This window comes from Otolemur garnettii, unplaced genomic scaffold, assembly GCF_000181295.1.
Source record: "Otolemur garnettii isolate 467f Iridium unplaced genomic scaffold, OtoGar3 scaffold00028, whole genome shotgun sequence".
In the NCBI taxonomy this organism is placed as follows: Eukaryota; Metazoa; Chordata; class Mammalia; order Primates; family Galagidae; genus Otolemur; species Otolemur garnettii.
In genome coordinates, this window is record NW_003852423.1 from 14,635,198 (window position 1) to 14,652,088 (window position 16,891).

The window sequence follows — 16,891 nt, forward strand, 5'->3', positions numbered from 1 at the left end:
GGGTGAAAGTCTACCTAGTGGGTACAATGAACACTCTCTGGGCAACAGGCACACTTATAACCATGACGAAACATTATACCAGTGATCCATGTTAACAAAAATTTTTGTACCCCATAATACTTTGAAATTTAAAAAGGCCTAATAAGCATTTATTCTGACTAATATTTAATATACAGGGTGGCCATAAAGTTTGTGTGCAATTTAAATTTAAAATGGTATGCAATTTTAAATTGCACACAATCTTTATGAACACTCTGTATTGTATTTGTACAGATGAAATGAACTCCTTAATTGTTACTCTACTTCCATATTCAAAAAGCAGTGATTTCTGAAGAAATTGATTTCAGGCTGGGTGCGGTGGCTCATGACTATAATCCCAGCACTTAGGGGAGGTCCATCCGATGTTTGAGGAAACATCCGTTGAGGCTAAGAGTTTGAGACCAACCTGGACAAACATAGCAAGACCCTATCTCTTAAAAAAAAAAAATTGACTTCAAATTTATGCAATTTTATTCACAACTCATGAACACTACTGTATTATTTAACATTATCTTGTGGGGACACTAGGAAAAGATAAATGAGTATCTCCATACTATGATTTGAAATTTCTGGGCAGGATTTGGTATTATCAATCTAATGATAATATACCAAACTAATTATTAATCCTAATTGTCTGGATGAGATTATAACAACTACAATGTTTAATTCTGTTTAAACTATGACTTAAAACTATAATGTTAAATTTTGGTTTAAAAAGAAAAACTTTACCCCTACAAAGGAAAAAACCCACACAAATACATTCCATTTATAAGAATGTATTGTTATTGTTATTTTTATATGAAAAATAAAATAATCAACAGTGTTGATTTTTACAACACAAATACCAAGCGCTGTATTAAGCAGCTCTGTAAGAAATAAAAAAATTTTAATGATATATATCTTATCCTCAAGGCGCATATTCTCTAATATAGGTTGTGATTTAAAAACTCAAATCACAGTACATTGCCAAGATGTCCAGATAAAATACAAAAGCAACAGAAGAAACAAAGATTGCATCTGTGAGGGCTAAAGGAGAAAAAGAGTACCGAGCGAGGCTTTGAAGAGAACAGGGGTGAGATCCGCTGAGACTGGAGAGGAGTCAAAATGCTAGAGAAATAAGAGAAAGAGAAAGTTTGGAACTTAAGTGCACATAGAGAAGAGTGCGTGAAAAGTCCGGAAGGAAAGATTCGGGGTCAGATCATGAGAAGTGAAGAATAGCACCCCAAAGCAACAGATTTCAGAAAAGCAAAAGTTAAAGAAAAACACAAAACCCTTCTGTTTTCCTTCAACACTGGGAGTTGAGCACATTGCTACTTGCTCCTAAAAGAGAAATGGAGGGTGCTAGGGCTCAAATACCGAGGTACATAAAGGGTACCATTAACATTACTTTGTTTTTATGGCGGGAAATCCTCCTATCACTTGTATTCATTTTGGTTAAAAAAGCTGACTCAAATAAGAAAATGAGTTGTAGGCTTGGTGCCTGCACTCAGTGGTTAGGGTGTCGGCCACATACACTGGGGCTGCCAGGTTTGAACCCGGCCTGGGCCTGCCAAACAACCATGACAACTACAACAAAAAGATAGCCGGGTGTTATGGCGGGCGCCTGTAGTCCCAACTACTTGGAAGGCTGAGGCAAGAGAATTGCTCAAGCCCAAGAGTTGGAGGTTGCTGCGAGCTATGACGCCACAGCACACTACTGAGGGCGGCATAGTGAGATTCTGTCTCAAAAAAAAAAAAAAAAAAAAAGAGAAGAAAAAAAGAAAATTAGTTTTAGACTGGTTTAAATCTATAGAGAGATAGGGACAATTCCAATGAATCAAATGCTTATGCAATGGATGTGAAGATCATGACTATGTTATTACATTAAATCATATGAAACCTGAAATATTGGACTGTATTTGATGCACAAAACAACAATATCATACACTTCAACTTAACGGCAACAACTAAACTTATGATAACTTAATTATCACTTTGAGCCAATTTTCACCTTCAGTTGTACACTGGAAAGTAAGCAGATTAAGAGACTGAAGGTGACACAATGCTGTTTGCTTGCTAAGTTATGTTCTATAGGCTAGAAAAAGCCAGAGAGAAAGAGAAGGATGAAAAAGTAAAAAGAGGAGAAGAGGAAAACCAACAACAACAAAAAAAAAACAGAAGGAGAAAATGAGAAAGAGATCACAGAGCAGTTGTCCTCTTTTAAAAAAGAGAGGATTCTAAAAACTGTCATTTTTAAGATTTTAACCACTGTTAATATGGAGAATGAATATGGAGAACAGATGTAATTTCTTTGCACACATACAAGTAAATATGCTACTTCCATGGTTAAAACACTAACATAAGAGATAATATTTACTGAATGCTTAAAATGTGCTATTAGGAGCTTTATGTAATTTTTCATTAAGTATGAATAAACAACATAAGGTTGGTGGTTTCATATACATTTCTTAAAGATAAGATGGCCCTCATTCAAAGGTATCATAGCTATTAAGGAACGAGTTGAGATTTGAAGCCAATTCTGACTCCAAAGCCTGTATTTTTCCTACTTCATCCTGATTATACAATGCAATGAACTCTACTATTATACAAAAAATATTTAAGAATTTGAATGCTTGTCATTTAAATTCAGAAGCCCCCCAAATATTTCATATTGTATGATTTACATGTATTATCGCTGAGCAAAGAAAAATTAGCATAAAAAGGAATAGGGTAATTATTTTATATTCTGGGAAGTACTAAAATGCACATTAGATTTCAAGCAAAACATCTGAAAGATAATTTGAAATTCAATTCAATTCCATCAGTATTTGAAGCTATATTGTGTGACAAGCATTGTGAAGAAAGATCTGTATAAAATTTCAGTCCCATAATTATTTGGTTAGAGACAGAGGTAAAAGCGGTGAAGATTCACCATTAATAAATGGAACTGTAAATATTCAAATACCCACCATTTTCACATGTACAGCAGACTCTTGATTAGTCATTTCTTGGTTATCCAATCTTCTGCATTTCCCCAGGTGATATCACAGCAAAAGAGAAAAAAAAAGGTACATGTGACACGCATAAATTTCAGGCTTTTCCTGTATGCTAATAACACACTAAGGTGGTATCTTTTGGTATGATTTAAATACCAAGCTATTGTAAAGCATTTTTTGGTTTGTTTTTTAAGAAGCTCAGCAAAAGTTTTACTATCTGGCATAGTTTTGGGTTAAACATTTTGTGTGGAGAATTTGAAGCTCTTCTATAAGAACTTGATATGCTGTTAAGAAACTTTGAACAAGACTGAGAGTGGTGGCTCACACCTGTAATCCTAGCACTCTGGGAAGTTGAGGTGGATGGATTGCTTGAGCTCAGATATTCGAGACCAGCCAGAGCAAGAGTGAGACCCTGTCTTTACCTAAAATAGAAAAACTGAGGTAAGAAGATCACTTGAGCCCAGGAGTTTGAGGAGGTTGCTATGAGCTATGATGACACCATAGCACTCTACACTCTACCCAGGGAGACAGAGTGAGACTGTGTCACCAAAAAAGAAAATTTGAACAAAGAGTTGAAATTTAATACATACTTGCCCCTGCCTCCAAAAAAGGCTGGCCATAGTGGCTCATAACTATAATCCTAGTACTTGGGGAGGCTAAGGCGGGAGGATTGTTTCAGCTCAGGAGTTTGAGATCAGCCGGAGCAAGAGCAAAACTTCATCTCTACTAAAAATAGAAAAATTAGCTGGGCATTGTGGTGGGTGCAGGTAGTCCGTACTACTTGGGAACCCAGGAATTTGAGGTTGCTTTGAGCTAGGCTGATGCCTGGGCACTCTAACCTGGACAACAGAGTAAGACTCTGTTTCAAAAAACAAAAACAAAAAAACCCCCACTTTACTGCAAGGATATTTTACCAGTATTTCTCCTCACATGTCAGGATGAAGTCTGTGGGAAAATTATGTCTCGCTATTCTTGAATCAATGTAAAATAGAAAAACAGAATAAAGTAAGGAGAAAGATAATATATAGAAGTCCAGTGTTTCCTTCAATTTTCTTATATTAAAAATTTTAATTTGGGGATATAATATGACTAAGATCTAAGTTATGCTTTAATCTAGCAGTGTCTGTCACAAAATAAGTATGTGATACTTTGCCCACTGAGTGAGCACTCTGGGAGTCTGGGTGAAGTTTACATGTATCTATTCATCAAACTAAAAAAAGCAGTTTTTTAAATACCCATCAACACTATTCTAATTGTTTTTTCTTTTTTTATAGTATGCATCTTAGGTAAAATTAATTCATTTGCTTTTATTACATAATGACTTTATTTTTACTTTATTCCAGGTCAGCAAAATTTTATAAATCTAAAATATTTTCTAAAAATATTTAGAAAGGGCAATTTAGTTGAAGGGGGAAAATATCTGACTTTTCCTTAAACTCTAGTAATAGAACTTGGACATTAGATCTGTGTCTTTTAATTAAAAGACATTACAGCAGTTAAAATTTCTCAAATTCTCAAATTCAGCTCCCCCCTTTAAGTCCATGGAATTGCAAAATGTCTTTCTCTTCCTCTCAGAAAAGCTGCTAGTTGATGGTTTTAATACCTTAGAGTTGAGTAAACAATATAGCCAGATAGTAAGAGGATATCTGGAATTTTTCAGATCTGAGAAATAATGTAGTATCTGTAGAAGTACATTTATGTGTGCATACACACATGTAATACTATACAACTCATCGAGTATTTGATCACTACCCTGAAAATATAATTATAATGGTATTTTGGAGATCAATAGTCTCTAGTTTAGATGATTATAGTCAAATTTAAGTAAAGATTCCTTGGTCTAACTTCTTTTTGTCATGGTCATCTATCTTTAAAGAGACAGTATCACAGAATTTGTATGCAAGTCTGTTTCTTCAGAAATCAAAGCATAACTATTAAATGCTTATGGCATTTCTTTGAAAAGGGGTCTAGATTTCTCAAAAGGCACTATTTAAAATCATTTTATTAGCTTAAAAAAAGGAAGAGTATGAAAAAGTACAGCAGTGTTGGCTTGGCGCCTGTAGCTCAGTGGTTAGAGTGCCACATACACCCGGGCTGGTGGGTTCAAACCGGCCCAGGCCTCTTAAACAAGCACAACTACAACAAAAAAAATAGCTGGGCATTGTGGTGGGTGCCTGTAGTCCCAATTACTTGGGAGGCTGAGGCAAGAGAATCACTTAAGCCCAAGAGTTTGAGATTGCTGTGAGCTGGGACACCATAGCACTCTACCAAGGGCAACATAGTAAGACTCTGTCTCAAAAAAAAAAAGTACAGCAGTGTTTATGAAAACAGCACATAATCTGTGAAACATCTGAAAGTCCAAAGGAAAACAGAATTCAAGCAGTGAGGAATTAACTAAATTCATTTGAATATCTGAGAATCTAAGATCATTCTGGTACATAGTCAGGTAGGTAGTACAATTTTTCTCTAGCTCTTTCTATGGCTTTCTGGAGCATTTTTAGTTTAAAAGGAAAAATAAAAACCAGTACTAGTAGGTAGTAGGTAAAAGAATAATCATCTCCCTCATGGTCTCATCAAACTTTATATAAACAAAACAAAGAGTGATCATAAAGTTGGTTAGCGGCCAACTTTGGGGCATTTTTTTTTGGATAACCAAACTTAACAATTTGTGGATAAGTATGCAAATTTCAACTAAAGATCTTTCATTCTTCCCAATCCTCACTGGCAATCTGACCAGAAATTATCTTTGCTCAAAGATAATCTCATACAAAGTGATACTGCAGTCCTTATATAAATTTCACTTGAGATCTATGTCATTAAAAAAATATAAATACTAAGGCATAAATGTCAGCCTGCTGGCATTATTCTAAGGAAGACACTGAAAATTAGGGCAGGGTATTTTTAAACGAATAGGCCTGTAAACCTATACCTGGTATATAAAGTTCTGCCTTACTTTGCCAACAGTCATCTGTTGCAGATGCTTCGAGAGAAGAGTTGCTGGAAAAAACACATCAAGTGTAGAAGACAGGTTCAAAAATAGAAAATACTATCCTTGAACTACAAACTCTCTTCCAAAGAAGTTTTTTTTTTTTCTTTTCCCTAGAGACAGACTCACTTTGGTGCCCCGGCTAGAATGCTGTGACATCAGCCTACCTCTCAGCAACCTCGAACTCCTGGGTTCAAGTAATCCTTCTGCTTCAGCCTCCTGAGTAGCAGGGACTACATGCACCTGACACACGCCCTACTACCTTTTCTATTTTTAGTAGAAAGGGGGTCTCCCTCTTGTTCAGGCTGGTCTTGAACTCCTGACCTCAATCCTTCTACCTCGACCTACAAGAGTGCTAGGATTACAGGCATGAGTTGCCATGCCCGGCTAAAGGAAGTTTGAAGGTCTTAAGTCTTTGGAATCTTTAAATGTGGACTGGAAAATGTGGATATTGGAATATAACTACTTTGTGTGCTTTCCGTATGAGATTAAGGCTTCTGCTATAGCATGTTCATTATAAGGACTATGTAGGACAAGGCTAAAGACTGCAGCAAGAGGTAAGAACTTAAGCAGTGCAAACTTGGTATAACTGAAAATTTTGGCTGTCATGGCATTCACTCTAAGATGGTAGTTTATAAATCAATTAATGAAAATTGCTATGTCTACATAAAAAACTTAACTGCTTTAAAACAAGTCTTAAGTATCTAAATGCAAATTGAGTACTTATTTTAAAGGCCTACTTCACTATGTCTTATAGGAAAATGAAAAAGATTAAATTCATTAATATAAAAGTTGTGACTCCACTTTTAATCTTGCAGGAACACTGTAAACTACATTGGTAAGATAATGAAATTATAAATGGTAAACTATATTACTTACATAAGAACAGGTAACAGATACATATATTACTGTGACATGGACAGGGTATCAGCAATAGTACTGATAATGAATCAATTTGTACTGTACTTTTCTAGCAACCTAACCTATGTGTTTTAAGCTTTGGTTTTAAAAGATGTTGCTTCCTTAGGGTGATTAACACACGTAAAATGTGATTTTTCTGTAGGGTTGCAATCATTTCTTGGGGCATTTAAATAATTCCCTTGAATCAGATTTTCAAATCAGCAGTGGTAGGAAAATACACAAACTGGAAAATGAAACCTTTTCTCAATACAGACATAAAACAAAAATGAAAGTGAATAGCAAAAGGTAAGAGGGAGAGAGGAGGACACCAGAGGAAAGAGGAAATCATAGATTTCTAAGTCTAGTGATTTAAAAACTGGCAATTTACAACAATTTTCTTAAATGGTAAAACAGCTTCTCAGTTGGAATTTTATGGATACTTATTAAAATAAACAATTTCAACGCTGAGAATTTACTCTGTCCTTTCCACCCTCGCTGTTTATAATATCTAATAGCATTTTTCAAGATAAATAAACCAGGGCACATAGAAACTAAGTAATTTATACTGACCACCCTTAAGGCACTCTGAGTTCCTCTGTCCTTGAATTTGTCCTAGAATAGCACAGGTGATAAGCAATACCCAGATGCAGTGCTTGGATAGAGGCTGCCAATGAAAACCAAGAAAACTGCTTTAAGAAAGAGTCTGCTATATGATCGAATGTTTCTGATTTAGAGGGGGCAAAAAACTATAAAGTGTAGAGGATTCAATTCTTCAAACCTAACTTTGCCATAATACTCTAGGCTTTTACTTGCAAGGTACATGTCTCAATCTTAATGTTCAATATCAGTGTCATAAATCAGTAATCCGGTTTTTATCAATTCATAAAACAGACCCGTATAATCCTATTCTAAAGCTCACAGGTACAAAATGAAAATTAATTTTTACTACTAGCCGTAATAAACAGTTCCTAATCCTAGAGACACAAAGCATGTCGCTATCAGCAAAACTGAATCACACAGCAACTGAATGAACAACAAAATTGAATTTTACAGTATCTCCCCCCAACTTTCTGAGAAAATTCTGAGGGTACTTTGCTTTTTCTTAACATCTACATATCAAACAAGAAGCTCTTAAAATTACAATGTATAAAATGAAAATTTTGAGACCTAGACTCCTCACAGTTTTGAACCAGTTCATTATCTTTGCAAACTATAAAGAAGTTTTGCATTATACCAGATCATTATTTTATTTCTAAGTTTGTACTTTAAAATGCCCCAAATTTCAACCAAGAATCATATAAAGTTGAACAAGAGAAACTTATCTGTCTACAGGAACTGTGTACACTTACCCTGAAGGTAACCGGATGAGCAACGCCAGCAAAAGAAAATTCTTCCTGTCTGAGAAGTACTAATATAGCACAAGGTGCAACTGAGGGCGGTTCCAAAAGCCTTGACTAAGCCCTATGCAAAAATCTCGTGACGCACTACTGCACAGTGCTTTATTATGCTTTGGCCTACAGCCTTGCTAGCTCTGAGCTCACCACCCATCTGTTTACAGAACATAATCAATGGAAATTACATGATAGTTACGAGAAGGTAAATCCGTACTGTAAGATACAGGCACCTACCGGCTCTGCAAAGAAAAAAGGAACTTCTATAGCAACTCTTAAAAACACTCCTTTCCTCAAGGTTTTCAGTGGTTTCTCAGTGTACTTGTGACATGTGTACTTTCTTGTATAAATACTGTATTTTAATACAAAATAAGAAAGATTAGGCTGTGGTTGCCAGGGTTAGGGGCAGGAGGAGGGGGAGTTATTGCTCAATGGGTACACAGTTTCAGTTTTGGAAGATGAAAAGAGTTCTAGATAGTGGCGATGGTTACACAGCAATGTAAATGTGCATAATGCCGTGGAACTGTACATTAAAAATGGTTGAACTGGCACCTTTTATAGTGTGTATTTTACCACAATTTAAAAAATAGCTCATTTAAGCCCACAAACAAAAAGACAGGATATTCCCAGTCACTGGTCATCTGACCCTATTTGAACATGCCTAAAAAGTCATGTTTTTAGAAATCTTTCTTTATATCAAGTTAAAAAGTACACCTCTAAATTTTACTCATGGGTGTTAGGAATTCCAGTCATTATTCCCTGTGATTGCTCTTTTAAATATTTAATAATAGCCATCATAGGTTGCCCAGATATTTTTTTCTCTAGATTAAATATCTTCAGTTGGCTTGGTGCCTGTAGCTCAAGTGGCTAAGGCTCTAGCCACATACACAGAGCTGGCAGGTTCGAATCCAGCTTGGGCCTGCCAAACAACAATGACAACTACAACCAAAAAATAGCCGAGCGTTGTGGTGGGCACCTGTAGTCCCAGCTACTTGGGAGATTGAGGCAAGAGAATAGCTTAAGCCCAGGAATTGGGAGGTTGCTGTGAGCTGTAATGTCATCATACTCTACTGAGAGTGTGTCATCATACTCTACAGAGCTTAAGGCTCTGTCTCCAAAAAAAAACAACCAGTGACTTCAACCATTCTTTTACACATCATGATTTTTTTTTTTTAAAGCCATAAAACTGTGGCTTTTTTTTTTTTTTGAGACAGGAGCCTCAAGCTGTCCCCCTGGGTAGAGTGCTGTGGCATCAAAGCTCACAGCAATCTCCCACTCCTGGGCTCAAGCGAGTCTCCTGCCTCAGCCTCCCAAGTAGCTGGGACCACAGGCGCCCGCCACAACGCCTGGCCATTTTTTGGTTGCAGCCGTCATTGTTGTTTGGCGGGCCCGAGCTGGATTCGAACCCGCCACCTTAGGTGTATGTGGCTGGCGCCTCAGCCACTTGAGCCACAGGCACCGAGCCACACATCATGATTTTTGATCCTACTGTCATATTGCTGACTTATTAAACATATTTAATTATTTTATTTAAAAAAAAAGACAGGCTATATGTAGCCAATAGAATGTTAATAGTCTTTGGTGCAGGGCAATGGGATTTAAAATTATTTTTATGTTTTTCTTTGTATTTTTCTGTATTTTTGTAAACTTTCATCAGATCAGACATAAAATCTGAAAATACAAATTAATTTCTAGTTTTAAAAAGCTGAAAAAAATGTTCCTTTCTTGTTAGAAATAAAAACAGTCAAAGAAAGAAAATATTTTGATTGGTTTCAAAGAAAACCAGGCTTGCTTTTAACCTGAAGAGTAGAGTGGCAAGATGCTATTAAGATGCCAGGAATTGATAGATAAGTTAGGCTTGTGGGTCTGGGAAGTTTTATCATTAGAAACGTGGCTAAATTATATTTATGTGAATAAATTTTTATATCAACTCTCTACTGCCCTCAGAGAAATCTAACCCAGGCAATATTTCAGTAATCAAACTTTGTGTAGTATCATTCTCTACTAAAAACAATAAATGTCACTAATAAATCATCCAAATGTGGTACCTACCAAATGGAAACTTTTGGCCCTGTTATCTTATTTTAATAAGATGAGAAGATTCATTAAAAAAATTCCTTTAAGAGAAAAACATATTACATCTAATTAGTAATAGAGGTTCAAGAGCAGCAACAGTGCTCCATTTTGGAAATATGGCTGGATTATATATGAAAATGATGACCTAACTATCCTTATATATATTACTATGGTTAGCAATGATAAGAATTTAAATATATCACTTTGAAAGATGACTCACAGACCATCTTTGACAACAAAGAATGTTGGGAATTAGAGTTCCACAACCCTTTTGGAGGGCTGTTTAGAAATATTATTAAAAGCCTTAGGAATACATTCCCTTTTACACACTGATATTTTTTTCTTTTCTTTTTTTTTGAGATGGAGTCTCACTATGTTGCTCTCAGTAGAGTGCCGTGGTGTCACAGCTCACAGCAACCTCCAACTCTTGGGAAAGTGATTCTCTTGCCTCAGCCTCCCAAGTAGCTAGGACTACAGGCACCTGCCACAACTCCTGGCTGTTTTTTTGTTGTAGTTGTCGTTTGGCAGGCCCAGGTTGGGTTCGAACTGGCCAGCTCTGGTATACGCAGCTGGTGCCCTAGCCTCTGAGCTACAGACTAATTTTGTGTCTAGTAATGCCTAAGGAAATAAGGACATAAAGATTTAGTTGCAAGGATATACACTGCAGATTTGTTTTACAGTACTGGGAAAGTGGAAACAACCTAAATGCCCAATACCTAAGCGTTCAATATAGGTGAAGTAAATAAACTGTGATCTATGCATAAATCCAAAATTATACTGCTCCTAAAAATGATTATTAGAAATAGCTAAAATGTACTGTGTGCTTACTATGTGCCAGAGACTTCAGAGCACTTGACAATTCCCTGTCTCATATAACACTTATAATGACCCTGGGAGGTATGTGTTATTATTACCCTCATTTTACCATTGAGTTAATTTAGCTTTATAGCTGTTAAGTGGATGAAACAGATTCAAACTCAGCTCTAACTCCTGAATCCATGCTTACAAATCACTGGACAGTACTGCTCCATGAGGTAGGTACACACATATATGACAATACACACAAACAGTTTACTACTGAATGACAAGTTATAAGAATATCTACAGCGAGAATCCAAACTAGGGAAGAAAAATCTTTACATAAATACAAGAAAGTCTAAAACAACATACATAAAGTAGTATCAGTAACAGAATGAAGGGGCCATTTTTATATCTTGAATTTTATAAAATAAATTAGTTCCTTGGGAAATAAAAATGGTATATTAAAAATGATATAGAGGCTTGGTACCACAGCTCAGTGGTTAGGGTGCTGGCCACATACACTGGGGCTGTGGGTTCGAATCTGACCTAGGCCTGTCGAAAAATGACAACTATAACAAAAAATAGCTGGGTGTTGTGGCGGGCTTCTGTAGTCCCAGCTACTTGGGAGGCTGAGGCAAGAGAATCGCTTAAGCCCAAGAGTTAGAGGTTGCTGTGAGATGTGATACCACAGCATTCTACTGAGGGCAACATAGTGAGATACTGTCTCAAAAAAAAAAAGGTATAGAAATAGCACAAATTATGTTCAAAATCAGAAAAGAAAATTAAAAAGCTGGCCAACATCATATGGATGAATTGGAACAATGTTTCTAAAGTAGAAAGAGAAGCAAAGAATTCAGCCAGCTTACTTTTAAAGAAAACACTCTCGCCAGGCCTAGTGGCTGCCTGTAATCCTAGCACTCTAGGAGGCTGAGGCAGGAGGACTGCCTGAGCTCAGGAGTTCTAAGACCAACCTAAGGCTCGGCACCTATGGCTCAAGCAGCTAAGGCGCTGGCCCCATACACCTAAGTTGGCAGGTTCGAATCCAGCCCAGGCCCACCAAACAACAATGATGCTGCAACCAAAAAATAGCTGGGCGTTGTGGGTGGGGGTGCCTGTAGTCCCAGCTACTTGGGAGGTGGAGGCAGGAGAATGGCTTGAGCTCAGGCATTGGAGGTTGCTGTGAGCTGTAATGCCACGCACTCTACCCAGGGGGCAACAGCTTCAGGCTCTGTCTCCAAAAAAAAAAAAAAAAAAAAAAGACCAGCCTAAGCAAGAGCAAGACATCCCTCTCTACTAAAAATAGAAAGAACTAACTGGACATAGAAGTAGTGGGCACCTGTAGTCCTAGCTACTCGGGAGGCTAAGGCAGAAGGATCACTTGAGCTCAGGAGTTTGAGATTGCTATGAAGTATGATACTCCACAGCACCCTACCCAGGGCAACCGAGAAAGACCCCATCAAAGATAGAAAGAAAAAGAAAGAGAAACATTTCATGGCATGAAAAGAAAGATGGCTGGTGTTGGTCTCTAACGTAGATGGTTTTGGCTCTGCTGGTATGCGCCTGTCCCGCTAGAGTGACAAGAGCAGATAAGAAAGGAAATAGAGGTGTCACTTCCTGCCTAAAAGGGACTTCATTTTGCAAATTTCACCCAGTAACTGTGTATATGTGGTGGGGTAGGGGGTGGATGGTAGGACAAGTGGGGTGACCCTTGAGGAGTCACTAACATCTATGGAGCCCTTTCTTATCCTGCTTGTCAGAGTCCTAGAAGTTTGTGATGGCCCTTTATGTACATTCTAATTTAATCAGTATAATCTCAAGCTAATACTTTCTCCTTTTATTAGATAAGGAATTTGGAGAAATTTTGAAGTCATTTATTACTTATATGACTTTGTATAAGAACTGCAATTTTTTTTAAAAGCTTTATCATGCTTTCTCTAGACAATAATATACATACAACTTTTACATGAGAAGACTTGAGAAGTCTATGTATGTTTTGGAAATGTGCCACGGGAAAGAAAAAGGATACAGCAAAGCACTCAAACAAAGACACTGAATTTTGTTTCAAACAGCTCTAGGACTTTTATTTTTTTGGAGAAAGAACAGATCTAGAAGTAAGAAGTAATAAAGATAGGTTCTGTAACAGCACAATGGACTTTCATCTCTGTACACAATGACTGGGCCCTGTTGCCTTGGAGTTTCTTTACTCATTGACATAGAAACAAATCACTACTACCCTCCGTAAAGGCAAACTCTAAATTCATACACCAAACAACAAAATACTTCCCCTCAGAACTCAGATCTTTGCAAGATTACTTTTCTCCTCTTTTAGCACTAAAAACTGGATGTCTTTGACAATGGAGAAAAGAATATCTATTTGTATTTCTGAGTAACTAGTTAAGAGCTTTTTAACTTTTATTCCATCAACCTGAAAAACTAAAACTAAGACTTATCACTTCCTATTTTGTCATCAAAAACTTTTTTTTTTTAAAAACTTTTTCACAAATTCTAAATGACAACAAAAAAGCCCACCAAAAAAATCAAATCAGGAACACTGACTTTTTTTTTAGGGGGGGGTCTTTAGTACTGGGACAAGGAAATGAAGAGAATAAAGATATCGGATTAACAACAGTTGCATGATAAATGAATCATATCATAATCCCACATACAACCTATAGCATGCATAGTTATTTCCTAATAATCTAAGACTTGCCTACTAACTCATAGTTTAATTAACATAATTAATTATCATTCCAACAAGGAATGTATTTTTAAACCTAAATCTGAATTTGACTGACACCCTAGGAAGTTATTCCAAGCAAAACAATGAAGCCATACAAGGAAGACAATTCAGTAGGTGGTGAGATGCAATAGTCTCCATACTGACTATTGCAAAACTTGCTCCTGGTAATTGCTGTGTGATGTAAATAGAAAGATGATTTTTTTTAATGTGTAAAACATTCATCTAGGTATTTGACCTCTCTTCAAACTTGCCTGAAGAGGACAACAGTGAACTGACTTCAATACTGTGACTGTCCAAAATAGAACTGAAATAAGGTACTATAGATGTTTATGTGAATATGGTTTAAAATGCATAAATAAGAAGCAGAAATGACATCAGTTTTTGTTTTAACGGAGACACAGGATCTCATAATGTTGCCCAGGCTGGAATGTAGGGGCTATTTACAGGCAGGATCCCACTACTGACCACCAACAGAATTTTGACCCTGCTCCGTTTCCTAGGGGGGCCTGTTCACTCCTCCTCAGGCAACCTGCCCTGCTTCCAGGAGGTCACCAGATTGATGCTGAACTTAGTGTAGATACCCTATGGGCATAGTGCACCATAGCCTAGAACTCCTGGGCTCAAGTGATCCTCCTTCCTCAGCCTTCTGAGTGCTGGGAGTACAGGCATGTGGCAGCCAGTACCCAGACTGATAAGTTATCATTTAAAATGGTTACATAAACTTATCCAAGTAGGTGATTGTGAAACTGCTGTATTTACGAATTTACAGACACACATACAAGAAAACTGAGGAAAATCTGTGGTCCCCATCCCAATATATTTCTTTAAAATTTTGCAAAAATCTACATTGAGTAACTTAATTTTCAGAAATGCAAGTTAAGTTCTTGAATATAGACTATAGACTATCCTTTTAACTTTCTTAAAAGCTTTAAATTCTGTAAACTCTTTTTTGAGGAAATGGCATTTACAGTGCAATAGGTAGGTCAAATTCAAGAAAATAAGATGTAAACAAAGGGAGTCTTTCCTAGCTCTCCTTTTAAATACACTACATTTCAATTTTTCCAGATGCGTAGCACTGAAATTGTTTTCATTTTATTATAGCTGGGTCTCTGTGCTTGAAATGGAACAAGATGAAAAACTTTGTTTTAATTTTGGACTCTTTCCATGTCACACAGTTGGTATTCTGTCCATTGAAAAGAAACAGTTTAGGATTGCTATTTTGTCATAGGATATATTAAAAATGACACAAAGGTTCTGCAACTTAAGCTTTTATTATTGCTGCATTGTATCTAGTACTTCTAAATGAAGAGTACAAAATGACACTTTACTTACTATCCTCCCTTTTTAAAACACATTCAACAAATATTAAGGTAAAAAAACAAGAAAATTGTTTTTGGCTCAGCGCCTGTAGCTCAAGGGGCTAAGGCAACAGCCACATACACCAGGGTTGGTGAGTTCGAATCCAGCCCAGGTCTGCCAAACAACAACTACAACCAAATAAAAAAAAAAAAATAGCCGGGCCACGTGGCAGATGCCTGTGGCCCCGAGAGAGGATACCCGAGAAGGGTGAGGTCTAGGAGAACAGGTCTACTCAAGGAGACCTCAAGGATACAGCTACAGGGTCTCCTCCATGGTGACTAGCCCTTGGGAATTTGTAAACTTAACTCTTTGGAAATTTCCAAGTTCTGTGAAATCCTATAGTTCTTTAGGGGCTAGAATAGCATCTCCCGCTTGATTCAAACTGGCCAGTGAGAAGGGTACCTGTGGGGTGGAACTTTTTGACTGTCAATAAAAAGGGAAAGACCAAGCCAGTTTGGGAGTGCGGCCACTTGGAATTCTTCTATGCTGTAAGCTCCTAGCTGGGGAATAAAGCCCTTCCTCTTATAAATGTGGTGTTTGGGTGCTCTTTCTTTCTCTTGGGACTCATCTTCCTACAACAGTCCCAGCTACTTGGGAGGCTGAGGCAAGAGAATCGCTTAAACCCAGGTGTTGAAGTTTGCTGTGAGCTGTGATGTCAAAGCACTCTACCCAGGGAGACAACAGCTTGAGGCTCTCTCTCAAAAAAAAAGAAAAGAGAATTATTTTGAATTCAAATTTGCAAACTATTAGTAACTAGTAACAAAATTATTTGAAATCCTGGAGAACTCATTTACACTCTTAAAGTTTAAAGTTCCCATGCTAAATGCACTTTTTAAACAACACATAAAGAAGATATTAAGCTATCCAATTCCATTTATGAATCTAACAACTATAAAACCCTAAAACAAAAATCTGCCCAGCCTGAGCAAGAGCAAGACTCTGTCTCTCCGAAAAATAGAAAAACTAGCCAGGTGTTGTGGCAGGTGCCTATAGTAGTAGCTACTGAGGCAAGAGAATCTCTTCAGCCCAAAAGTTTGAGGTTGCTGTGAGCTACGACACAACATCACTCTACCCAGGGTGGCAGAGTGGGACTCTGTCTCAAAAAAAAAAAAAAAAAAAAATTTGTCAAAGATATCATTATAGGGAAACATACCTAATACTGTGTGTCAATACAGATATAAAAGTCTTAAATCAGTAATAAACTACATTTAATAATACAAAACTAATTAACTAACAGGACTAAAATATATAACCTAACAGTCAGAAGAATAATAGAATTACAAGAATGGTGTTTTCTAAGTTTTCTGTAAAAAAATTTCTGTAAAAAAAATTCTTTAAGTAAAGAATACCTTAGTCTTATATGCAGAAGAAAATAAAAAAGATTATTTTAAAAAAATTACATGTTCCAAAATATAAGTAAAAGTCTAAGTGTACACTTAATATACATATTTGGAAGATATGGACATGGCATAAATTAAATCACGTTTATGAAGGTAAAATGAAAATAATTTATCAGGGCAAAATACTACCTTATTATTTTTTCTGTACTCCTCATTCTATCATTGGCAATTAGTAAGATACACAAACTAATTAATTAAACAATATGATATTTCCTTCTCCTTCT

The 16,891-nt window shown here is 36.7% G+C and overlaps 1 protein-coding gene across 5 annotated transcripts in view; it reads right to left on the bottom strand.

Annotated features, from left to right (window-relative positions):
• NT5C3A (5'-nucleotidase, cytosolic IIIA) overlaps window positions 1-16,891 on the bottom strand; it is a 53,813-nt gene that overhangs the window by 15,428 nt on the left and 21,494 nt on the right. Inside the window, exons 1-3 of one of the 5 annotated variants that reach the window (XM_023512473.1) lie at window positions 8,250-8,302; window positions 7,471-7,564; window positions 2,988-3,042 (exon numbers count right to left, since the gene is read on the bottom strand). The exons of 1 other annotated variant lie outside the window; for it this stretch is intronic. In XM_023512473.1, coding sequence (XP_023368241.1) covers window positions 2,988-3,023 — 36 coding nt within the window. In that variant the 5' untranslated portion in view covers window positions 3,024-3,042; window positions 7,471-7,564; window positions 8,250-8,302. Of the gene's footprint in view, window positions 1-2,987; window positions 3,043-7,470; window positions 7,565-8,249; window positions 8,562-16,891 lie in introns of those variants that run through there. 3 more of the 5 variants (XM_023512474.1, XM_003788567.2, XM_023512472.1) reach the window with 3 other exon arrangements.